The sequence below is a fragment of the Lactuca serriola genome, chromosome 4 (genome assembly GCF_051521515.1).
Source record: "Lactuca serriola cultivar US96UC23 chromosome 4, Lser_US96UC23_V15, whole genome shotgun sequence".
NCBI lineage: Eukaryota > Viridiplantae > Streptophyta > Magnoliopsida > Asterales > Asteraceae > Lactuca > Lactuca serriola.
This window is the reverse complement of record NC_136411.1, coordinates 364385-391578: the sequence shown is the minus strand read 5'-3', so window position 1 is coordinate 391578 and position 27194 is coordinate 364385. Positions and strand designations below refer to the sequence as shown.

At 36.9% G+C, this 27194-nt stretch overlaps 1 protein-coding gene across 2 annotated transcripts; it reads right to left on the bottom strand.

Moving 5' to 3' along the window:
* Nucleotides 1-5452: 5452 nt before the first annotated feature.
* On the bottom strand, nt 5453-15234 carry LOC145100853 (histone-lysine N-methyltransferase, H3 lysine-9 specific SUVH4-like). Of its 2 annotated transcripts, none has more exons than XM_079037973.1 (15): nt 15015-15234; nt 14171-14771; nt 10576-10632; nt 10364-10420; nt 10044-10098; nt 9031-9140; nt 8796-8972; nt 8072-8296; nt 7668-7717; nt 7493-7575; nt 6726-6885; nt 6499-6604; nt 6221-6403; nt 5854-6084; nt 5453-5769 (listed from the first exon to the last, which is right to left on the bottom strand). In XM_079037973.1, the coding sequence occupies exons 2-15, from the start codon at nt 14702-14704 to the stop codon at nt 5656-5658; spliced, it is 2142 nt and encodes a 713-aa protein (XP_078894099.1). In that variant the 5' UTR covers nt 14705-14771; nt 15015-15234; the 3' UTR covers nt 5453-5655. The 2 variants fall into 2 exon arrangements, with proteins under 2 accessions (XP_078894099.1, XP_078894100.1); XM_079037974.1 differs by having other exon boundaries at nt 8796-8963; nt 15015-15232.
* Nucleotides 15235-27194: the final 11960 nt, after the last annotated feature.

The following is a 27194-nucleotide window of genomic DNA, read 5'->3' as shown; positions in this document are numbered from 1 at the left end:
GGGGGCGCGTGCAAGAGTGGTAGCGGTGGTGAGTCTGGCTGCTTCAAGTGCGGTCGGACTGGTCATTTTAGCAGGGATTGTACCATTACCACCACAAAGGGATCAGACTTGATATGTTTTCACTGCAGTCAGCGGGGCCACAAGAAGGCCCAGTGCCCCAGTTTGTTTTCGGCAGGACGGGTGATGGCACCTGCCCCTGCAACTTTGAGGATCACAGACGACCGTTAGGTCTGTGCAGAGGCGCCTGCGGTAGGAGGCAGGGCTTTTCAGATGACTACCTTGGAGACGCGAGCAGCATCGAACGTTGCAGGTATGCGACTCCCGTTTTCAGTTCTTTTATTTGTGCATGATTATATTGTTATGGTTCTGCATCATTATCGGTATGAGTATTTTATTTTTGTGCGACTTGATTGTGATCGAGTTATATGCCATCTGCATACCTTGGATATTTGAATGGTAGTTAAGGGATGTGCCCTATCGGAGAAGGTCACTTAGGATGCAGTAACCGTAGCATGCCTGGGAGGGACTTGGTATGTCTCGCTAGTTCGGAGCTGTATAGTTTTAGAAATGGACTGGTTAGATCCCTAGTTATGGTAAGCTTGGGGTTCCTAAGCAGATTGATTATGGAATGGTAGCAAGGGAAGTATAAGTAGGCTTACAATTAGCAATGTGATGAATAAAAGCACATCTGCAGCCTCAGAAACCAAGTTGTTGGTTCACTTCAGATAGATTCTTGATCCTTGAATAAATTTGGTCCTCTGTCATGCCAGTATCCTCATTAAGTTCATTCACAATTTGCTGCAAATCACCTTCTAGTAGAAATTCATGGACTAGAGCATCCAAAAAGCGGATTGTCACTGGAAGTCCTGAAACATTTTATATAATCCAAGTATAAAACAAGGGACTTTGTAAATAGTTTTTGAGCTGCCTTAATAGAAGCGATGTATCTATTAGGACCGACGACGACGACAACTACATCGTTCTCATCAGATCCTAACATGAATCCTCTTGTTAAATTAGATGAAATATAGAAGGATGGAAAACGATGTTTGTGATTTAGATCTTAGGAACCGAGCAAAATCTAGAAAATTCCATCAATTTCATATCGGTGTAATATTGAATACTATGAACAAATAGTGAGAAATGAAATCTGGTGATTGTAGACGAGTAAATCAACAAAGCCACTTTGATTGATGTTCTTTTCAGGTCTACAATAATGGCCAAGGAAGGTGAGACATTGACGATGTGTTAGGTCATATCGACAGCAACAAGATCAAATACTCAACACGACGGTGAGAATATTTCATGAAGAGCGCATAGGATCTTTGATGATCGGCGATATTGAAGCTTTGATCATTGCAGGATTTCAAATGAAGAGCTTGAACGATGATGTGACACAATCCGTAGACAAGGCGACGACAGGAGGAAGGAAGGAAACGATGGTGAATATTTCATGAATCACGATCTTGAAGGCCATTGTAGGCGGAAGTCATCGACAGAGTACAGTGGTCGTCGGAGGGAAAATCATGAGAGAGAAAGAGAGGGGAGAGAGGGAAAGAGAACGAGATCTGTGATTTTAGGATATTATTAAACTAGATTATGACCCGCGTTAAACGCGGGGAACACATAAATAAAATACAAATTTATATAGATATTACAAAATAATTATAAAAAAACAGGGTTATTGGTATTATTGAAATGTGTAGAAATTACACTAAAATAGGTAAATATATATAACGTTGAAGGACCTCTTTATAGACAATATTTTTTGTTTTATTAGTTCAATGACCTTGCTTGTCGCATATAAGTATCTTCAAACATTTTTTACTTGTGACATGGAAAACAACTATATACGGCCAACCATGCGTGAAAATGGGTCTAAACAAGTATAATCCAACATCAATGTACTTTCAAAATATATTGTTATTTTATAACTATATTGCGAAATATAACTGTTTATTTCAAAAAATAGCAATTTATTTATGTTTCTTCAAAATGAACCACATAAAACCCCCCACAAAGAAACTATAACCAATAAATCTGCAACGAAGCTAATCATCCCCTTCCACTTCATCTCTAATATCAGGTCTTTTTTCTTTAATTTGAGTTGTTGTCACTATCATCGACAATGTTAAGATTCAATGATGACTTCTTTTTTATTTTACGGATAACTATGACATAAATCATTTATCAGGTCCGTCATTTATGTTTATATCTTCGTTTTTTTGTTGATTTTGATATGTCTTCTTCGGTTTACCACCATCTTTTTTTTTTCAGAATCTTTTTTTTATGAAATAACATTTTTTGTGAAATTCGTTCTACGGTTTTTAGTATGTTTAGGTACATTGATTTTTTTGAAGTAAAGAAAGTAGGGTTTTTGTTCGATGTTGGTTCCTTGGTTTGGTTCTTATTTTTTATGATTTCTCATAATCCATTGTGTTTTATTTTCCATCTTTATCTACAATCTTTAAGTATAGAATATTTTATTCATATATTCATTCACTACAGAGTTTAATAAAGGAAAAAAGAAACACCCCCTTAGTTTTATTTACTTTGCAGATCATCGAGCCTTCATGCAAAGCTTACAACATAATGAAAAAAACAAAAAACCCTTATGAGGTAAATGCCAATTACGATTCTACACATTTTCCTCTTGTAACAATTGTCTCACTTTAATACTTCAAAACATTTGTTTTTGTGTTTAAACATATTATTGATAGCATGAAAGATCCAAGCATTGTTGCATTTTGGTTAATCACAATGCCTCTAATTATGGGAGGATTTAAATATGATGATGAGGTTAAACATAAAATATGATGGTGATACAAGGTTCGTCTTCTTCTTATTTATTTATTTACTTATTTTTTAATTCAACTTTATTACAAAATTATATAGCTTTTTTTATTGATATTAGAGTTTCTTATTTAGAAAAATATGCGATATGATCAGCTTCTTGATGCTATAGCAATGAGAAAACTTGGATGAGTAGGAAGTGAGATAAATTTATAATTTGTTAACTTTAATGAGTAATTAATTAATTACAATTTTGTTATTAAATTTGAAATACAATAGAGATTATATCAATGGATCCTGAATGTGCAAGAAATGATCCAGTAGTAGCAAAGAACATTCGTTACTATTAAGCAAGTAGCAAATTAGAGGCAAAAGTGATGGAGCTCTATCCACCACCATGACCTCAAAATTGTGTGTGTGTGTGTGTGGAGGGGGGGGGGGGCAGGGGGGGATCACTATAAACAAAAGTTTTTTCATTTATTTTTAGTAATTTACATATTTGGTCCCTTTGTTTAGTTGTCGGTTTTGGTCCCTGAAAGAATCAGGTTGTAGTTTTTGGACCTTGTTTCACTATATCATAAAACTTTTATGATTGCCTAAGTTAACAACCTAACTGTTAGTTTTTTTTAAATGACCATTTTGCCTTAGAACCAAAACTAAAAACCATATAGCATAACAACAAAATTTATATTTTTCTTTTTTTTCTTTTTTTACTTAATTTTAGAGTAAATTACATTTTTGGTCCTTGAGTATACCTGATTTTTTTTCCAGAAGATTCTGAGGGGTGTTTTTGGTGTTTCAGGGTCAAATGCTGACTCTAGTTGAGTACACACTTCTATTATACCGTGCATTCTTACCTGCCCATGTATGGTACCGATTCTTTTTGAACAAAGAATATGGGAACCTATTTTCATCATTCACAAGATGCTTATATTTAACTTTAAAGCTCACATCAATTGTTGAGAAGGTATATTTGCTTTCATGTCTTTTGTACAACCCGTCTGTTATATTATGTCATGTCATCTCTTGTCTTGTCTATTGATTTTTTACAAAGGTATACACACACATGTAACATCATAATTTCATTATATATAACATCCAATTTTAACATTGAGTTTACTGTTTTCGAAAATAGGATCATAGTTACCGATTAAAAAGATGGAACCAACAACCAAACACAACATCAAAAAAAAAAAAAATCAAAAACAACATTATACATCCAAATTATAAGTATTCAACAAACAAACATACGAATGAGAAAAAACATATAAATTCGAAAACAATATCAAACTTATAGATTAAAAGGATTTAACGAAGAAGTACATACATTTATTCGACTAATCCGACTGATGGGAAAGTTGAAGTTTTTTTGCATTTGTTTTCTGCAGAGGAATTATGACATAATGTTTGTGTAAATCGATTATTAAAAAGGTTTGAAATATATATACAAGTCAATATGATGAAAATTAGTTGGTAATCAATTGAAATCTCGTTTAAACTTAAAATAGAAGATATTGTGCTTCAAAGTGTATAGGTTCATAATAATATCCGAAACTTTTGAAATTTGAAATTAATAGTTTTCGAGATTTCAACATATAATATATTTGGAAAGTAATTTTAAATGGAAATACAGCCTAAATTTAAGGTTTACATTAATAAGGAACCAATTTTGTAGTTGTAAGTTTGGAAAGAATTCAAATATCATTTTCATTCAATTCTTACAGTTAATTTCCTAATATAACGGATTGACTTCTTGTTTGATCAAGGTGATGTAAGCAAATTGATCTAAGGGTGTAAAACCTATAAAGAAAACACAATCAATGGCTCAAATTGTTTTAGATGATGTCATAAGATTTCTCTTTTAATAATATTTAGAGACTAAATTTGTGTTTCCTATAATACCCTTGCCTTTTTAATTTAAGATACCCCCGCCCCTATAAGATTTTATTTATTTACAAAAATGTCACAAGTGATCTTGATCTTCCGTTTTTTTGATCTGACGTTCCACTTTTAGTTATCGGGAAACTATGAGTTCTCAAATGATCCTTCCTATATATATATATATATATATATATATATATATATATATATATATATATATATATATATATATATATATATATATATATATAAGTTATTGTGGGAACAAAAAGATTTGTAACACTACGAACTCATAATCAATTCATTATTTTTCAACACTAAAAACACTAATTTTCTCAAAATTGTGCATCTAAACCATATCTAGACTCAAAAAAAAGATTTGACGATTTTTTTTTTTTTTTAAATTTACATACATGCACAATCAGCAGTTGTACGGACTGCTGATGAACACAATCAGCAGTCATAGCAATCAGCAATTCATATAGCTGTTGATTGTGCTCATCAACAATCATACAAAAAAAACCAAAAAAATAAAAATAAAATAAATCGTCAAATCTTTTTTTAGTCTAAATATGATTTAGACACACCATTTGGATAAGATCGATGTTTTTGATGTTGAAAAGTGATGAGTTGATTATGAGTTCACAAGTTTTTACAAATCTTTTGGTTCTCAAAAAAACCTACATATATATTGTATAATTACAGATCCGAGTTAAACCACATGTAATGTATTGTATATTTAAATAATTATATTTGATTTGGGGGACGGAACTGGACATGATCAAGCATATATTCTTTTTATATAAATATAAATTTTAAAAAATAAATCATACCCTAAGAGTTTACAACAGTGATAAGTTCGACTTCAGAGGGGAAAAAGTTATTAGCTGTTAAGATGATAACATATCCAATAGACACAAGGAAGAAGGTCTTTCATGAATAATTAATACAATCGATTGGTAAAGAAAAGGGAGAGAGTAATTAATACAATCGATTGCGACAATCTGATGTCCCGCAATGGCATGGCAGCGTCCTTACAGTGCCATTGTTGTCTACAACACTGTCAAGGGCATAGCCATAGTCATACGTAAGTTCCTGATTCAAACAAACAATCTCATCAGTATAATATAACATAATATAAAATAAAAAGCTTACTTAATAATAATCAAGAAAACGTACCTGCATGGGGGGTATATTGTCAGAAGCAAAGAGAAGTATCCGGGCAAGTCTAAGATGATGGTGTTCACTTAGAACACATTGAACAAAAAGGTTTGGGTCGCAGCTGTGGTTGATGAACCTGGCAACATTTCCAACACGCCCTGCATCTATGCAGAACTCAGCCTCACCCTCATTCATGCTCTTTTCATCCAATTGACTACTTACAGATTCAGATACATCTCCCAACCTCCTCTGAAATTTATACCAAATATCTCCATCTCAGAATGCATGTTACATTATATATATCTTATGTATATCATATATATATATATATATATATATATATATATATATATATATATATATATATATATATATATAAATTTACCTCTCTTCCTCCAATCCCTTTAATTGTTTGGCAGCAATCGATTTCAAATATGTAATCATTTTCAGCAACATTATCCAGCTCGTTTGTCCTCCTCAGCTCTCCAATATATTCACACACCGGGGCACCACAAGGGATAAAATCTTTGCTCCTCACAGCCCATCCTCTATTGGAGGTACGGAACACCTGTTTCCATAACCATTAATCAATCAATCACCTAACTAACTAGTAATGCATAATACTATAATACTCAAGTGTAAAAAAAAAAAAAAAAAAAAAACCTCAAGTTGATATTTTATCCCTCGCTGGGATATGCGGTTGATGCAACCGGGTCCACATCCACAGTTTGGCCCACATTCAAACACAACATCCTTGGCTTCAATCAATCTACAAGTATGTTAAATAAACTCTCAAATATATATATATATATATATATATATATATATATATATATATATATATATATATATATATATGCATTGTGTTGAATACCAAAGCAAAGCAATACCTGCCCCCAGAGCTTCGTACATATGGAAAATCAAAGCCGTTAAGTTTAGCGCAAGCACAGGTCCTTGGATCCGTACAATTTCCTTTGCATTCGCATCCTTGAGCATTTGTAGGGAGGCTCAGATTGCTCAAAACTTGATTATACTTTGTATATGTAAACCCTATCATATTTTCAAAACAACTTCCATAAACACAAATTTATTTGCTACAACCAAACTCGTCATAACAATCTCAGTAGTCAACTTATTTATTGACTTCAACTTAACCATGTGTCATGTGATTGTGATTTGTGTGGTGGATGAACCATAAAAACAAGGTTTGAGATGCAAGGCTCCATTATGTAAGTAAAAAGATCATTTAGGCATCACTATCCAAACAAAAAGACTCGACAAGTATCAAATTGCAGCTGAAGAAGGGAGACTAAAACTTACACAAACAAACAGAACAGGAAGCAATCAGTGAAGGTATCATCCCACCTTCATTCATTCGTCAATATCATACTTATCCAGATTGAAAGGTAACAAAAAGTTAACTGGTTTGTTACAAGACAGGAACGTCAAAGGGATGATGATGTCTTTCAAGACAATCAATATCAATATGGAATTAGATTTTTCTGACAATTACAAATACTACATATAGATATAGTAGCTTAGAGTGTATGCTATATTTGCCATTGTATTGGATATGGTTTGATGCTAAAAAAATGTGTTATTAAATCAAATGTAAGACATGCAAACTGTGGAATAACAGTTGCACAGACAAACTTACCGGTAATAATGGTATCATCAATTGTATTGATAACAGGTATACACACATCTTCTTGACCTTCAGTTATATCCAGGCACACCAACCTTGCAAACATAATCATCATCATCATCATCATCATCATTTTTAAGCAGTAAATATGTTCACAGCCATGCATTATTAAATGTAATAGTCATACTCAGGTGCTTTAATAGGAACCCTTGAGGAACGGCCATTGCTGCACTGAACCTGTATTATTATCGATTCAAATGCAAAGTAGATATTAATATAAGCAATGCATAACAAGGCACATGGATATTCATCCATACTGAATCATCACATCAGTGAAACTTATCAAACCCCCCTCAAATAGTTACTATTTTTATATTATTCACAAGGATGGGGGGTCACACTAACTCTTTCATCCTACACAGGACACCATCATAATCTCTGTTATGTTACCTTTAGTGCCTCATTAAAATCTATGTTGACATATAGAGCAACATTTGTATATGTGATTGTGATGAAACAGATTGTATGAAGAATAAGATAAAATGTATGTTGGATGTACAAGAAGGAAAAAAGAAAGAGAAATTAGGTAACCTGATTGGTTGTCAATTTGGGCTGTCCTTGAAGGCGCTTCAGGCGATACTTATAAACAAGCATACCAGAGGCGGAGACACCTTCTGCAGGCCAGCATTCAGACACCTTGTACAAGCCGTAATACGTGTATAATCTCAAACTCAAACTCAACGACTGATGCTCACTTGTACTTGTGTGTCTGTGTCCTCCAACAACCCTCACAGGCACACAATGTTCAATACTGTTCTGTGTACATACATACATACAATCACAGACATATATATATATATATATATATATATATATATATATATATATATTTAAATGGAAAATGCCACGTTCACTTTAATCAGACGATGGTGGCAGATGTTCTCATCCCCTTGCTTGCACCTTATTACTTGTGACTTGTGAGTAAATTGTGACAGAATCAGCTATGCAAAAATCACATTCATAGCTTACAATAGCCCAACATGGCAGTCAGCCTTATTTAATACTCATAAACAAAATATATTGGTGTTTCCGGTTTTTACTTTTATGGTCAAAATCAGCAATTTCCTTAAAATAAAAATTCCTTCAGGCTTCAGCCATCAGCCATCAGGAAACAAAAGAATACGACATCAGGAAACAAGTTATCATCAACATTAATGCAAGTGCAACACTACACCATGTATCTAATTTACCAATGGGATTAAAGACTATTAGTTAAATGATTATAAAAGGAATGTTGGAAGCAGATAAAACTCACCTTTAAAGCCAAATCACCACATGCCATCTTTTGATGTTTATTAACCATTACATCATTTCCACCTTGACCAATATAAACAATATCTTCTAAGTTATCCAGATCATCTTCGCATTGGGCCGACAATACAACTGCCACAGCTAATGGAAATGTGTACCCTTTGAACTCCTCCTGCAAATACTAAAGAAATGTAAACTACAGAGAAAGAGTGATAAACGGTTACAAAAAATCTGGATACCATTTTGCTGTACGATTCTCCCATATAATCAATGTCATTAACCCAGTGACTATGAAGACCTAAAGCAACCATTTCAGCTCGTGAATAGAATTGATAACCAATGTCAATACCTGCAAATTAAACACCAAAAGTTCATCAAATGACACCTTAACTGAAAAATCCATTATAATTGTTAGTAATTCAGTTTTCACCAAATATCATTTGAAAAGTCCATTTGGATTTTCTGATTCAAGGTTGGAAAAAGGAAAATAGAAACAAAAGGAAGACTGAAGGAAATAACATTGAAGCATGTTCTATGCATTGTAGATACAACGAACATTGAATCATGTTTTGTCATGGAAATTTCAATGAGTTTATGTACAAACTACAAAGACGGCCAAGATTAACTATATTCTTCTTCAACTTGCGGTTGGCCCTTGTATATATATATATATATATATATATATATATATATATATATATATATATATATATATATATATATATATATATATATATATATATGTTTTTTTCTCAACAATGTGTTTCTATTACCAATATTTGAAAAGCTCATAGATCAAAATGAAGTCTGTGGACCAAAGGATGATTTTGTATGGCCTAAACAGCGGAATGGATGACATAATATTAACGAGCCAAGAGACTAGGATAAGAAGTTGAGATTTAACACCTGGTGACACTATAATATTATATGAAAGGGAGAGGAAATTAGTTCATATGTCACACATAGTATGATTAGTGGGTTCATGGCAACAACACTTTGAAGCTACCTATGTATAGAATAGAATACCAATTACCAAGGTACCTATAGAGAAAACCTGGAAAAAGAAGAGATGTTTACAAGGCATGGCAGAAAAGTTGTGATTGGTCCAGACCACCTCCACCATTTGGTGAAATTAAGCAATTATTCACCTACCAGTTAAGCCCCTTATGGGTTGGGAGAGTGAAAAACTAAATGTTGTAGCACGAAAGTGCTTAGTACTTAGAAGATAACATTTAAGCAATTATTCACCTACCAGGCAAGTGACCAAATCTTTTTGTAGGGTACAAAACTTCATTAAACTCCAACATCTGCATCATTTACAGGTCAAAACCATCAGTATACATACCAAACACCACACAAAAAAGTTAAACTTTAAAGCATCCCACAACACATACAAAAAGGTGTTTCCCTCCCTCCCACCCACATACTAGACCACATGCCATAACAAGTAAAACACTGCAACATACAGCACATAAACCAACTGGGATTCAAAAAATAAAATAAATACCCATGTAAGTGCAATTATTTTCCATAAATTACAATCCCATGCAAAGTAAAGCAAACAAAAGATACCTTAGATATGGCCTTCAAATCAGGACGCTTGATAGATTGCACACATATACCCTCTTTCTGCATGTGTTTCATGTTAGTGAAGTCCATAGCAATCCAGCAATAACATAGATTGAACATGTGAACTCATGAAATCAAATCATATTTCAGTACTAATAAAATGAAATGCAACCAACAACACAACTATGCAAAAAAATAAATAAATATATAATTACCTTTAGATCAAGATGCTTTGCAAGTCGTTTACCATCATATTCACATACACCCTGTTCCTGCATGTGTTTCTAATGTCAGTGCAATAATGCAAACAACTAAGAAGAATCTATTGGAGCAAATATAGCACACAAAAGGTTAGGAATTTATAAAGCCCTCGAACTTATGAGGTATTGAGTTATCTTTAAGAATTTTGTTAGACCTTCCCTATGCCTATGGTTTACATATTTTAGGAGGAGATAATGAATGCAGTCAAAATCAAGACTCATAGGAATTAGCTACATAGCATGGGAGTTACTTAGAGAACTGTAAGGTTAGTTGCGACTTGTGAGAGGTTAGAAGTGAGAAGTGAGTTAGTTGGGAAGGGTAAGTATAAGGACAGGGGTGAACCAATAGGAGAGCATTATTCTTTGCAGTTTGTAGTTGAATGTTCCTCAGAGTTACAACCTCTCAAAAGTTAGGTTATACAGAAATAAATCGCCGCAATTGCACCAGTTGGTACCAAAGCCATAATCGGCCATGGTAACAAGATCTGTAGCAAATCGAGTGAATGGCTTCAGTACAATCAAAGATTGATTTCTTGGAAGGAAGTGTACGAGCCATAATTCAACAACTTAGTACATTGGTTTGATAACAAGAAGAATCGAGGAAAAAAAAAGGAAATCAGGGCGAATCATCATTTACAGAAGGAGGAAGATCTCGGAATAGGGATCGTTGACAGGACTAGAGACAAGTTTGTTCTTGGTAATAAAAGGGAGCCGATTCGAAACTGATCCAAATAGTTGGATTTTTAGAGCAAACTGCTATTGTGCCCTAAACTGCTTGACAAATGAGTTGTTGAAATACATGAAAATGTATCAATGGGATGCCATTCAAAAAGAAATACATGAAAATGAGTTGTTGAAAACAATTAAATCGGAGCTTGCTGAACAAACAGGCAAAAAGTATATAGGGATAGGGATGAGTGTGGGACGAAACCTGTAAAGTTCCCGAAAACCGAATTTGATCGAAAATCAATCCCGATCCCGAATTTCGTGAATACCGTCCGTCCTATCACAGACGTCGCCAATAATGTTGGAGAAAGGACGTTACAAATAGTTATCGAAAGTACATGAAAGAATTCGTTAGGAATTGAACAAGATAAAAAGTTGGGTCTTCTAATGTGAGTTTAGAACAGAACAGACTTCCTTGAAGCATTACCGGATGGGCACCATCTACGTAGTCCGTCAGTCCGTCGTGGATAGATTGAGCAAATTCTCGCCCACTTCATCACACTCAAACATCCCTTACAACCAACAATACCTACCACACCAAACCTTGGTTCCAAAAAGCATCAGCTGCGTTAAGGGGATGGAAGCATGATGCATCAAGCACTATTGACAAAATACTTAGGGTGCGTTTGGTTGTGGAAAATTTTTCAGTTTTCTAGGAAAATTTTCCAAGAAAAACGGAAATTTTGAAAACGCGTTTGGTTCGTTCAGTTTTCCAAAATTTTCCAAGAAAATGAAAATTTTCAGTTTTCCAAATTGTATGTAAATTAGAAAAGTGATTTTAATAGTTTTCCAAAATTTTCAAGATGGAAAATGAAAACTCCCCCAGTTTCAACCAAACGCGTTTTCTAAAATTTTCATTGAAAATTGAAAGCGAAAACTCAACTCTATTTTCTGAAAATATTTTCTTAGAAAATGAAAACAGTTTTCTACAACCAAACGCACCCTTATAATTTCACACATTTTACCTTGTAAATACTTAGCAATAAAAATACTTTTACTTATAACCAAAACAAAAGTAGTTCTAAAAGTGAGATTACAATCATAATCGAATACAATCTTGAATAACAGAAGTGAACACATAAGTACTATTAGGAACAGAAAAACAACTTCTCCAATACCTTCAACCAATATGTGAAAGCTATCATAATACACAAAAACAAGCTAAACTAAAAAAGAATATATATATATATATATATATATAGGATTTGACCAACACTTGATTGAGGATCAATCAATTTAACCTGATACCAATTAAACCCTGATTACACAAACAGTATGTTGAAACCCGAAGAGGTACTAGAGTGTCAAGAAACAAGTCCCAGGCAACGGGATGTATTTGACTACATGGAAAGATTTGCCCCTGGGAGGAATTTGAAATGGTTAATTATCAATTTATGAACTTTCACCTTACGGACAAGGTGAATGTTAGACTCTTCCTTACAGTTTACATATTCTAGAAGGAGATAGTCAAAGTCAAGACTCAAAGGAAATAGTAACAAAATAAGGGAGTTACTTACAAAACTGTAAAGGTAGAGGTTACCCTTGAGAAGCGAGTTATGAGTGGGGAGAATAAGTGATATGGGTAGTATAAATAAAGAGGCAAACAGATAGGAGAGCATTGTTCTTTGTAACTGAATGTTCAGGAGACGTCCTACCTATCAAAAAGTTGGTTTTATAGAAATAAATCGGTGTAGTTGCACCACATGTATTATTTTATCTAATTTAAATAGATATTTAATATATTTCGGTATATTGGTCAAGAATAATTAATGATATAAAAGTGTTTGGGAGAAATATTAAGTAAAGTATTAATAGTTGAATTATAAACTTTGGGCAGAATTTGAGAAAATGGGACTTTGGTGGCCAAAGTTCAAATTTGAGAACTTAAGAAAGCTATATTATAAACTGGGCTTATGTATTTCACTTCAGGCCGATAACCACTATTGCACCACAACTGACTGCAGGTAAAGATAAGGTAACAATAACCCAGCAAGATGTTGATACCATATTTTGGAAACAAATACCACACAGGAGATGGCTTATTTGACAAATTTTAAGCAGTAGCACGCCAAATCATTGGTGTGTATACGTACGTGTGTGTGTATACCGTTTTTGTATCATTCTTTCGCTGGGTTGCTGTCTATATATTTGTATGCATAAAACAAGTTTAAAGCTATGAAGATTACATGCTTATATGCGTAGGTCATGCCACTTTTTTGTTAAATTGCTGCCTTCCAGGTTATATGGGTGTTACAAAATTAGTAAAATTGATATCAATAACAACTAACAACCAAATAAGATAACAAAGTAGAAAAGATGAATGACAACCAAGTATTGATGGTGAGGAAGTAAGAAACGATAATAAAAAAAAAAAACAAATTATCCCTAGACCAAAAGATAATAAAACAAAAACAAGATGCATCTACAACCATCAATTTTCCCATGGTCTTACTATGCTCTCACAGGATAAACTTAATATAAATACATAAAAACAAGAATAACTGTGATGAGCAGCGATGGGTGTTATCAAATTATCTTGTGTCTGTCCTACGCCTCCCAAACCCCAATGATGAATGCCACCACCAATCAGATCCACAGAATCAAACAATTCATGCAAAAGAAGGATCTCTTGGGATTAAAACAGATGTCAGATGATCAGTACACATAACATAGGTCTTACCTAGTTGCTCATAGGTTTACTACTTGGATAGGTCAAATAATTGGTAGTAACGCATGTACTAGGTGCACTCAGCCCTACTGCCGGAAGTAATGCTCAAAAACAAGAGATAATAGTCATACAAGTTAAGTTGTGGATGGCAAATACCTGGAAAAAGTGAAGGTAATATTTATTGTATATTCTAAGAGCTTTTTTGACCCTTGTTTTATCATTTCTGGTGTGAGCCACATATGAGCAATCCAATGATTTCTTGTCAGTAGCCGAATCTGAAGTTTCCAAGCCACCTTTGGGGGAGTGTTCCTTGCTAGTTATGCAAGAAGCTGAAGCTGAGGCTGAGGCATCCAAAGTTGTCACCATGCTCTTTACAAGATTTGGCTTACAACTTGTTGGGGGACATTTGATCTTTCTTTCAGCAACACTAACAGCATCTTTCTCATGCAATTCTAATAAACTCTCAAGCTTTGCAGCATCAGAAGTGATAAAGTCGATTGGGTGATGTTGTGAGGCCTTGCGAGGAGGGCCGTAAAAAGGTTTTTTACCCTCAGGGATTTTTCTTAACCGCGGACTACATCTTTTCTTCACAGGACATTCCTCGGACACCATCTTCTGGACTCGCTGCCCAAATTTTTTGGTCACGGAGACATCCAGTGTCCCATTGCACAAAGATTTATCAGAGCCCATAGCAAAAATTATCCCTTCGATCTCTCAAATAGGGTTTTAAGTTTTAACCACTTGTAAAATCAAAACCCTGAGACAGAGACACAGCATTAGCATAATAAGAATTAATTTGCTACCGCCAACCCCCAAAAAAGCAAGGGTTTTTAAATACAGAAACATTCATCGGTGTTGACAAATTGGTATGTAGATGTTTATGGCTTTGGAATTGAGAGAGAACTGAGTCATGCATGGGATGGGGGAAGAGTCGAGATCGCAATTTCAGAAAAGATAATTTGAAATAAATAAAGAAAAAAGATATCGCATTAAGAAGAACCTGCAATGTATGGATGATGGACGATCAACGAGGGAAGATTGCGAGGAGATGAACTTGGGAGTGTAACAAAAATGATTTGAGGGCGTATGGATTTTCTTGGGCTTTGAGGAAAACCGAAGAACAATCAACAATTCAAAAAGATGCGATAGCTGCTATTTCCAACAAGCGGCAAGCGGGAGATACATGATATGGAAATGAAGGACCCGCCCGAGAAAGACCAATACTCGCTGTTGGGCTCTCGCATTATCGTCGTAATGGATATTAGCCCATTTCAGCTTTCTTTCTTACAAACACAAATGACATGACAAATGAAAACGGTGCAAAGGTGCAAGAGTTAGGTCGGTACATAATAATTTTTTGACAAAATTTCACGATTGGTCCATGTGGTTTACACAATATCACACTTTGAGGACATTCTAGTAAAAAGTCACGCGAATGGTCCGTAAGGTTTCATTTAATTGCGCGATTGGTCCTTGACCCTAACCCCGTCACTTTTGAACCATTAGTGAAGGGGTAGATTTGTCTTTTCATCTTGTTGTGCATCAGAGTATATAATGTAAGGCCCGCCTTTGTATCCTTCTACTTCTCGTTCCTTGCCTCTGTTCTTCCCTCCCCACTCACATTCTATTCCAAAATTGAAGAAAATGATGATATGCCACTGTGGAAGGCCGACGATTTTGGTGACATCGTGGGCTGATTTGAACCCAGGTCGTCGATTCTGGTCATGCTCAAGGTTAGGAGGAACATGCAGCTTTTTTGGATGGTTCGACCCTCCCATGTACCCTAGGTCAACTGTTGTGATTTCGGGGTTGTTGCGTGGAAGAAACAATCTCGAAGCAAGATTGATGATGGTGAAATGGTTACTTTGTCTGAGTTGGTTGTTTTTCATGGTGTGTTACCTTTTCAAGTAAAAAATCAAGAAGCATTTGGGGGGGGGGGGGGGGGGGGGGGGGAATCTGTGACTTGGAATATGTGTTTTAGTCCCATTTTTGTTATAGCTTTTGAAGGATTTTCCCTATGATTGTATGTAATGTTGGGAAAAGAAAATGCAACATATATAATATGTAATGTAAGTTTGATGTTGTGTTTTAATGTGATGGGTATTATATTAGCAAGGAAGGAAATTGTCAATTTGATTGCATGTAAGTGTAATGTTGATTATTAATGTGCAGTAACATAGCCAAAAAAACTAATTACCAAAGTAGCATTACAATTAACCATAATGCATGTAAGTGCAATATCATGTTACAAACATAGTGTTTGATTAGTGTCTAAGCCCGTAACTATATTTGGTATGTACTTGACCCGGTTGTGCATGGTCCTTTTGGGTTGCCTTCTCCAAAGCAACTTGACAAGGTAATTTAAGGAGAGAGAGAGAGAGAGAGAGAAAGAGAGAGAGAGAGAATATTATGGTTTATTAATATATTATAAGAATAATATATTAAAGGAGAAATCATATTTATTTAATTGATATTAGTCATAAATTAATTAGGAATTGATTTGGTGACTAAAAGAGATTAATTAAATAAAAGGGTATAAACTGTCAAATGTGTGATAATTGAATTTTGGGCTGGGAAACCTAATGGACTATAGGGGGAACGAAATTATGATGGGGATCCATCATATTTTCGTCCAAGGCCTTATTCCAGAAGGTTCCTTGGGCTGCTTGGTGGCTAATTTGTCCATTAGGGTTTAGACTGAAACCCTAGCAGCCTGCAAGTATAAATAAGACCCCTAGGCTATGGAAATCGGCTACACTTGCTTCCAAGGAAACCCTAGAGCCAATTTTAGCATCTCTCACCCGCTCTCATATTGTCTTCTTGCTTGTGGGGTTTGTGAACCATTAGAGGAGTTACAATTGTGACTCTAAGCTCAAGATCAATAAGATTACAAGGATTCAAGCCACTTGAAAGAGGTAAATCACTTAGATCTGTTTTCTTAATAATAATTTCGAATTATATATGATAGATCTAGGTTTGTAAGTCTTGGATTCAAAGCATGTACAATAGAGAAACCTAGATCCAAGCATTAGGGTTTGTATGAGTACATAGGATTGTTCTTATGCTTCAAAACCCATCAGTGGTATTAGAGCTATCATTGGTTTCAATTGTATGTGATGCTTTAATTGTTTACTTGTTGAAAATCGATTTTTGTGCTATCTGTTTGATGAACTCGACGAGTTTCCATGAGGAACTCGACAAGTTGCATGAACTCGACGAGTTCCAATGTGGACTCGACGAGTTTCGACGTCTGATAGAAAGATTTTCGTGGTTTTGTTGCTGTTTTGTCATGGGATTAATGCCTAAATCGTTTTTGAAGTATAAAATCTGAATTTTATAATATTTGCATGATTATCCTTGCCAAAACAATAGATAATTTCAAATCTTTTAAATATTAGTTGTTTATATGATAAATATGGATTATTTAAATAATTTGGTAATTATCTTATGTCTAAAATTGGATTAGATCAAATATGGATAATTATAAAATAAATTGTTTAATTTAAATTATTTGTTATTTGATCCCTTTTGTTTTGAAAAGTTCAAAACTTGCCCTCAAGTTTTGAAATTTACATTTTGTGATTAAAAGTTTAATCTTGAATAATTTAAATTTCAAACCCTTAGAATTATACAAGTTTAAAATTCAACCCTATACTATTATATATTATTACAATCTTAAATAATATATATATATATATATATAACTTAAACTGCTAGTCTTACCGTTAGTAGGCTCATTCACGAAGCCAGTCTATAAGGTGGGTATAAGGTTGCTGCCTATAAAATGGCGCTTAATGGGTGTACACTCACACCCACTGCTTGCTTGCCTGGTGGAGGGTCGTTAGCCGAACGGGTAGAATAGGGCAACCCTCTCCTCATTAAAAGTATAATGTAAGATACAAAGTAACTACATGCTTTACAAATTCCCAATCTTAGTTACTTTAGGGTAAAATGTGAAAATGATGCTAATCCATAAAATTACACTTTGTACCCTTGTCAACGTCGGTGGAGCGCGTGTGGTTAACCGACACACTAATTTGGGGATGACATTGGTAGCGAAGGGTGACTCGATGTTTGTCATAGATAAATGGAGTGTGTGTGGTTTACCGGCACATTGATTAGGTGATAGAGACATTGAGTGCACCATGTTGATTCGCATGGTTATTCACAACTTGTTTGCGATCCTCGATATCCCAATCGCAAATTTGAAGTGCATATCGAGATTTAAACATGCCATTGAAAAGTTCAATGAATCTTAAAGATCTAGGAGTTTTCAATACTTAAACCTAAATTTCTTTTTTCGTTTTTCATGGTGAGAATCAGTGAATCGTCATTCACTTACCTTCAAATTATTTACTTTTAGAGTACATCATCCCTTTCTAAGTTGTAAATAATGTTGTTGGATCCTAGCCCTAATTACTCATTTGGGTGTTTAATTAGGGATTCATTTATAATCAAACTTTATTCCTTTCTTTTTCAGATGTCTGCAAACAACAACAACAACAACAACGCTTCTGGGTCATTCTCGTTGATGAACCTATGTCATAAAGTGACATTTGATGGGTCAAAATTCAACGAGTGGATGAGGTATATTCGCATGATCACATGCTACGAGGACAAAGAATATGTCCTCGATGAAAAGCTTGAAAAGATCATCCCAGATGTTGCTACTCCTGAAGAGTTGGTCGCCTTTGAGGCCCACGAGCGTGATGCTACGAAAGTTCACTGCATCATGTTGGCCACCATGAACCTCGAACTCCAAAAGTCCTATGAGGACATGTATCCGTATGAAATGCATCAGAATTTGCTGGACAGGTATCACCAGAGCGCGAGGCAAGAGCGCTATGAGATCATTACTAACATGATCACCGCTAAGATGGGGAGTGGAGAATCCCTAACCTCTCATTTACAGAAAATGCAGAGGTATGTTGATCGTCTTCTCAAACTTAATGTTAAGTTTGATGAGGATTTGGCTATCGACATAATCCTCCACTCCTTGCCCTCCTGCTACAACCATTTTAGGATGACCTACCACATGAACAAGGAGGAGGTCTCCTTGAGCAAGTTCCAAGGACTCTTGAGGACTACTGAGAGCAACCTCAAAGACAAATTCATTGCACCATCCCCTGCTGTGGCCGCTCCTGTGATGGAAATAGGTCAAGGAAAGGGTAAAAAAAGGAAGGCTCCATGTAAGAGCCACCATAACGGGAAGCCCTATGATGGTTCATCCTCAAGTAGGACCAAATCAGGCCCTGCTAAACCCTCCTCCGATCCCAAGGAAGCAGAGTGATTCTATTGTCACCAAAAAGGTCACTGGAAACGAAGTTGCCCTCAGTATCTAAAAGATATAAAGGATGGGAAGATCAAGCCCACCTTTGTAGGTATGTATTCTATTAAATCTAATAACTCATCATTTGCTACTTCATGGGTTCTTGATACAGGGTGTAGTTACCACATTTGTTCTAATATGCAGAGCCTAAAAGGAAGTAGGGAGGTGGAACATGGAAAGATGAACCTGATTATGGGAAACAAAATGTCACACCCCCAAACCAGAACGGTGGAATCGTTCGAGGGCGGATGACTTCATGTAGTATCGAAACAGTTGAATACATAGTAAAGAAAGTAAACACAACCAACATATATATATAATTGAAAAGGTTACATCATTTGTAGGTATTACAGGTTCCAAAATATCAATTACAATATGTTGTCAAAATGAAATTAAACTAACGTCGCAGCGTCCCTTCTTCAAAAGCAGTAGTTTACCTGTATTACTGAATCCCTGAGGAATACAAGTAGTTTTGAAAGAGTAGGTCAACATTTAAGCTGGTGAGTTCATAAGTATTTAATGTTGCTGTTTGAATAAAATCGAATGAAATTTGTTTGAGATGTTCGAAAAACTCCTAGAAAATCCAATATTTCCTACTAGTATAAAAGTAGTCTTCCTCAAAGACTCGACTGTTTTGAAGGTTTGCCTTTAGAAATCCAATATCCATTCATAAGTGTGTGGTAGTTTAAAAGTTCCAAAACTGAAATGCAATCGTGTTTTTCATGCCTAGAGTAGTAAATTTGTGTAAGTATCAAATCACTAAGGCATTTGATAACCCTATAAATCAATAAGTTCTTAATACTCCATGTGAGTTTTATAACCATACTAATGACCCAGACTGCCTGTATCAACGTTCTTCAGGCGTTGGAATGTTATGACGTTTGTCACCTCAGGCCTGCCGGCCTAGCTGTAGCTAACAGCTTAGGTGCGGGATTGTCAATCCCGTATAGATCTATATACAAGTATCACGCTCCCCCTACAAGGGATTATGGTATATAATACAGGACTTAAAATACATACTCAAAAGTACGTGAAATGTCTCACAAAACTTAGTATAAAATAGATTTATGTATGAAAATGTCCATTTGTTCTTGTATATGAAAGTACCTCTTTGATATAGTGTTTCTAGTATGTAAATGTTCATGATTTCCTCGTAAACTATACCTATTATAGTTATTCAAAGTGTGTGTTTCCTTCGTATAGTAAATCCTAGTGTAATGCTCACTTGTTATGTAAAGTATAACATTTAAAGTGGCATAAATGATCACATATACTTAAAGTATAAATAAAGGTTTTGATTCGCATATATATATATATATATATATATATATATATATATATATATATATAAACATATTTTATTTCTAAAAGACAAGATGCTATCGTGAATATATATTGCATACAAAAGTTCCTATATATTAGTTATGAATCACAAATGATTCACTTGATAAAAGAGTATATAGTGAAACTTTATGTTGCACACGATAATAACCGTGTGTTTACTTGTTTCCCCCCCCCCCCCTTAAAAGTGTATAAAAAGCATTGATAAAACATTTGAAAGTGTAGTTTATAGGGGTACAAACTCACTTGATTGATTGGAGAGAAAGAGGTGAAAATCGAGCAGAACTTCGGCTTGTGAAAGTCGATTTTCTCGGAAATCTCGGGAATCTCGGGAGTGTAGAACCTTCCTTCGGAACTTGAGTGTGAAAACCAGGGCTTCGGGAGCTTAACCGCAGAGTTTCAGCACGAGAGATGGAAGAATGGAGCACCTGAACCCGGCACCCCAAGAGTTCTATTTATAGGGTGGATTTTTGGATGCCACGTCATGGAAAAGGGTTGGACACGTCGTGGTGGTCAAGTCTTATCCTCTTCCATTGATTGGATGCCCTCAGCCACTTGCCGGGTCGCGACAAACTGTGTCACGTCGTGGTGGTCCTGACAGCCTCGGGTTTTGGACCCCGAACTTGTAAAATCCATAACTTTCGCGTACGAGCTCCGTTTTCGACGTTCTTTATGTGCACGCGTAGCTGAAAATGTGCTCTACAACTCTCGTTTAGACTTCATCGGCAAATTTTGACTTTATTTTTAATTATTTATTTTTAACGGGCCCGGACACGAAAAGTCCGTTAAAAATCCATAACTTCATCCGATGTCCGTTTTCGTCAGACTTTTCGCCATTGCGCTATTATTGTTGAGACCTTCGATTCTCATTTAGGTTGTTTTGGTCAAAAGTCTCTCAAGCTCTATTTCGAGTTTTTAGCTGTCTACTGCTATATCCGGATTTTGGAAAAATCATAACTTTCTCATACGAAGTCAGATTTGGACGATCTTTTTGTGTACGCTCACGGTTTAATGTTATCTACAACTTTCATTTAGATACTTAAGGCTAAAAACTATTGTATTGAAACTTCGCGTTTTTCGTTTAATCGGTGTTGCCGGTTTTGTCGGAAATCTTAGAATGGTCATAACTTCTTCGTTATAACCCGGATTTTAGTGTTCTTAGTATTTCTATAAACCTTGACACATTATCTAGCATACTAGATATCCCTATAGAGACTTTTGCACATTTTATTTTCAAAGTTAATTTCATTATTTCAAAAGTAGTTACAATACAGAACTTTTTAGGTCATTACATATAGTCAAAATATCGGGTTGTCACGTCATCCCCCCGTTAGAAGGAATTTCGTCCCGAAATTTAATGTAAGAAAAACACTGGTGGATTAGGGAAACAGATGTGGGTACTTGTGTTTCATCTGATCTTCGCGTTCCTAAGTGTATTCAGGTCCTCGCTTTGCATTCCAGCGGACCTTCACGATGGGGATGCGACTTTGTTTTGTTCTTTTAATTTCCATATCCATGATTTCAATTGTTTCTTCTATAAAGTGGAGACTCTCGTTGATTTCGATCTCGTCTAAAGGGACGACGAGGGTCTCATCAGACAAACATTTCTTCAAGTTTGACACATGAAAGGTGGGGTGTACGTTATTGAGTTCCTGCGGTAGACGAAGTTTGTAGGCTACCGGGCCGATCCTTGCGAGGATATCAAATGGTCCGATATACCTTGGGTTTAGTTTCCCACGTTTTCTGAAATGTATTAACCCTTTCCAGGGCGAGACCTTTAATAGTACTCGGTCCCCGACCTGAAATTCCAAGGGCTTCCGTCTTTTGTCCGCATAACTCTTTTGTCTGTCTCTTGAAGCCTTTAGTCGTTCCCGAATTTGTACAATCTTCTCGGTTGTCTCTCTTATGATTTTTGGGCCAGTGAGAGTGTTGTCGGGTACTTGCCCCTTGGCTAGTTGTGTGTCACCTACTTCAGTCCAGCACAGTGGTGATCTGCACTTCCGGCCGTAGAGGGCTTCAAATGGAGCAACTTTAATGTTGGAGTGATAGCTATTGTTGTAAGAAAATTCAATTACTGGTAAATGGGTATCCCATGCTTTACCAAAATCGATTACACAAGCTCTTAGCATATCTTCCAGGGTTTGTATGGTCCTCTCACTTTGACCGTCGATTTGTGGATGGTAAGCAGTACTCATGTCGAGCCTCGTTCCTAGGGATTTTTGTAACGATTGCCAGAATCGCGAGGCGAACCTATTATCTCTGTTGGAAATAATGGATATTGGTACACCATGCAGTCGTACAATCTCTCGGATGTAAGTTCGAGTTAGCTTCTCCATCTTATCAGTTTCCTTTATGGGTAGGAAGTGTGCGGATTTTGTTAACCTATCGATAATTACTCAGATGGTGTCTAGCCCACCTGCGGTTTTGGGTAATTTGGTTATGAAATCCATGGCTATCCGTTCCCACTTCCACTCGGGTACTTCGGGTTGTTGTAGTAATCCTGATGGTTTTTGGTACTCTACTTTGACTTTGGCGCAAGTCAGACACTTGCCCACATAGGTAGCTATCTCTGCTTTCATGTTCGGCCACCAATATAGTTTCTTGAGGTCCAGATACATCTTGTCCGAACCTGGATGCACGGAGTATCGAGTCTTATGCACCTCGTTCATGACCACGTCTCTGAATCCACCAAACTTTGGTGTCCAGATTCGATCCATGAAGTAACGAACCCCGTCCCCCTTGACTTCAAGATTCTTGTCCATCGATCTTAAGGCTTCACCTGCCACATTCTCTATTTTCAAGGCTTCCCTCTGAGCTTCCTTGATTTGTGTGGACAAATGTGAATGGATCGTCATGGTTAAGGATTTCACTCGGCGACCTGAGTATTCTTTTCGACTAAGAGCATCAGCTACTACATTCGCTTTTCCCGGGTGATAGCGAATTTCGCATTCATAGTCATTAAGTAGTTCAACCCATCGTCTCTGCCTCATGTTGAGTTCTTCTTGGTTGAGAATGTGTTATAGGCTTTTATGATTGGTGAAGATCGTGCATTTTGTGCCATAAAGGTAGTGTCTCAAGATCTTTAGCGCGAAAACGACTGCTCCTAGTTCAAGGTCGTGGGTAGTGTAGTTGACTTCGTGTGTCTTGAGTTGTCTTAAGGGGTAAGCGATGACCTTACCTCGTTGCATTAGTACGCATCCAAGACCTTGATTAGATGCATCACAGTAGACCACAGAGTCTTCGGTTCCTTTTGGCAAGGACAAAATAGGTGCGCTGCATAGAGCTTGCTTCAGTGTTTGGAATGCAGCGTCTTGTCTTTCTTTCTAATCGAAAGTAACACCCTTTTGGGTCAGGGTGGTAAGTGGTTTCGCAATCTTCGAGAAGTTCTGTATGAACCTTCGGTAGTAGCCAACAAGGACCAAGAATTGTCGAATTTCTGTTGGGGTTCTTGGAGTTGACCAGTTCTCGATTGCTTTGATTTTGGAAGGGTCCACGTGTATTCCGTCTTTGCTAACCACGTGACCTAGGAAATCTACCTTCCGAATCCAAAATTCGCACTTGGAGAATTTTGCGTATAGCTTCTCTTTTCTTAGCGTTTCCAAGACTTGTTGGAAGTGTTGACCATGATCCTCTTTAGTCTTTGAATAAATGAGTATATCGTCAATGAATATGAACACAAACTTGTCCAAGAATGAACGACATACTCGGTTCATTAAGTCCATGAACACCACCGATGCGTTTGTTAATCCAAAGGGTATCACTACAAACTCGTAATGACCATAACGAGGTCGAAAAGTTGTTTTGGGAACATCTCCTTCCAGGACTCGTAGTTGGTGGTACCCGGATCTTAAGTCGATCTTTGAGAAATAACTCACTCCTTGGAGTTGGTCGAACAAGTCGTCAATGCGGGGTAAGGGATATCGGTTCTTGATAGTGAGCTTGTTGAGTTCCCGGTGATCGATGCACATGCGGAAAGATTCATCTTTCTTCTTTACAAACAAGACTGGTGCTCCCCAAGGTGAGAAGCTCGGCCTGATGAACCCTTTGTTGAGTAGTTCGTTTAGTTGGCTGGATAACTCCTGCATCTCTGTCGCTGCTAACGTTCTGGTGGAACTCCGGGAAGATCTTCAGGGAAGACATCGGGAAAATCGCAGACTTCTGGAATGTCTCTGATGCCTTTCGTTTCTTTTTCCTTATCTACCACGTGGGCTAAGAAGGCATGGTACTCTTTACGTAAGTATTTTTGGGCTTTGACGCAAGAGATGATTTGTAAATTGGTACTGGGTTTGTCACCATAAATGACAAGAGTTTCATCGTTTGGCAGATTTAGGCGAACGAGCCTTTCGTGACAAAGTATATCGGCATGGTGTAGGCTTAACCAATCCATACCGATGATGACATCAAAGCTCTTTATAGTGATCGACATTAGATCGATTTGAAATGAGTGTTCGTTTAGAGTTAGTGTGCAGCCTATGTACATATTGTTCGTGCTTTCTGTTCTACCGTTTGCCATTTCTACTGTAAATATCTTATTGAGTGTTTTAGGGTTCTGTTTTAGTACGCGCTTGAATTTATGACTCACGAAACTCCTCTCCGCACCACAATTAAAGACTATGCATGCATAAACATTATTGAGGAGAAATGTACCCGTAACCACTGTAGGATTAGCTATCGCTTCGTTCTGCCCTATTTCCAGCACTCGTCCCGTGCCGCAACATTCCTTGCCTTAGGACAGTCCCTCTTGTAGTGTCCAGCTTCACCACAACCATAACACGTCTGGCCCACACCGACCCTAGGGACTTGGGTGATTGGTCGTGCCGATGCCTTACAGAAACGGGCAGTGTGCCCCTTCTGGTTGCAGTTGTTGCAGTGCATCTCCCGACAATTTCCATTGTGGTGGAAATTGCGCTTGCTGCACTTCGAGAAGTTCCCAGCATAGCGCTTTACTGGTGTGGGGGTAACAGGAGCAGCAGTGGGGACAGTAACGACATGGACTGCCACAATTTGTTGCTTCTTGGAAGGTTCCTGTGAAGGTTGACTATTCCTTTTGTTCTAGAACCTCTTCTTCTTGTTGTTGTTGGTATAGTCGTCGTTGTTGTTGCTTCCTCTGGGTTGCTCCGGTGCGGTGGTTGCGAAGTTTTGGCAGACCCCATGGTCTACGAGAGCTTGTGTCAACTGTTTGGCGCTATCAAAGGTGATTGGTTTGGAAGCTAGAACACTTCCTCGAATCTGGGATGACAGTCCCCAGATGTATCTTTCGATTTTCTTACTTTCTAGAGCAACCACCCCTGGGCAAAAGGATTGCCAAATCACTATACCTATTGGTATAGGTCGTGATGTCTGAGCCTACCATGGTAAGGCCCCAAAGTTCCTGTTTGAGCTTTTGCAATTTGCCCCGTGGACAGTACTCTTGCAGTAATATTTGTTTTAGATTCTCCTAGCCCATAGATTTAGCCACTACTACTGTTAGTGAATTGACATGGCCATTCCACCATGTCAGAGCTCTCTCAGAGAAAGTATAGGCAGCGAACTTCACTTTGCTCCCTTCCGAACAAGAACAAATCTCGAAAACTGCTTCAGTTTTCTCTATCCACTGTGATAGAGCCATTATCCCTCCAGTCCCATTAAAAGTAATGGGTTTTCTATTCATGAAATCCTTGTATGTACAATCCCCCGAACGACCTTGACGTTGGCCATTCGTAGAACTATTTACTCCCCCAGCAGAACCATTGTTGCTCATTTGGGCCATTGTCGCTGTTACTGCAGCCGTTACAGCAGCTATTAATGCGGCATTTTCCATCGTGGGAGGGGGTGGTGGTGGAGGTGGTGCGTTGTTGACACGGCGTGTAGATCTACGGGGCAGCATTGTGCTGATAAGGAATTAGAATGAAGATCATAAGTTTTTAGTGTGTTAATAAATTTTTCATCTTTATCAATTTATAAATTCGACTGGCCCACCCATATGGTTTAGAGTTTGACTCATAATAAAAGTTTGCATAGTGTTAGGTAAACTTATGAATCTGAGTGGTAGTCAAAGAATTTACACACAACGGAAATTTCTTCATATATATTAAACATATGGTTGCGTTACATCCGAAGTTAGAAAATTTTGACCTTTCTAAAGGTCTCCGATTACAGGAAGTTAAAGAAAGTAAGACTTTTAGCCGATGGTCCTATTCTATATCAAAATTTTGGGATTCGACAAGCACTACTTGCGACGTAGGTTGCGCTTGGAGCTTGACTCTGCATCCGATTAATTTGCTTCCATAAGACGTCTGTCGAAGGCGGCTTGCTGTTCCCTCATCTTAGAGAGGGATGCAATCATTTGTGCTTGGAATGCGTCGGCGCGGAGTTGGGTGTCATCCTGCAACCTATCCAGTCGGCGGATGTCGGAAGTGTGCACCTGTACTTCTACGTTGACTTCACGAATCCGGCTCGCTAGTACCCCGGATTGGTAGGACTGGTTGGCTAGCTTGCCCACCATGACTGGGAGTGCCCGATCGGCTGAAC

Excerpts from the sequence above, each read along its gene's own strand:
- LOC145100853 (XM_079037973.1), bottom strand. The coding sequence starts at position 14,704 with ATGGGCTCTGATAAATCTTTGTGCAATGGGACACTGGATGTCTCCGTG. Across the intron at positions 10,633-14,170 it reads ATTACCTTCACTTTTTCCAG|GAACAGGGTGTATGTGAATA; the intron begins GTATTTGCCATC and ends AAACACATGCAG. Across the intron at positions 6,404-6,498 it reads GGATAAAATATCAACTTGAG|GTGTTCCGTACCTCCAATAG; the intron begins GTTTTTTTTTTT and ends TTATGGAAACAG.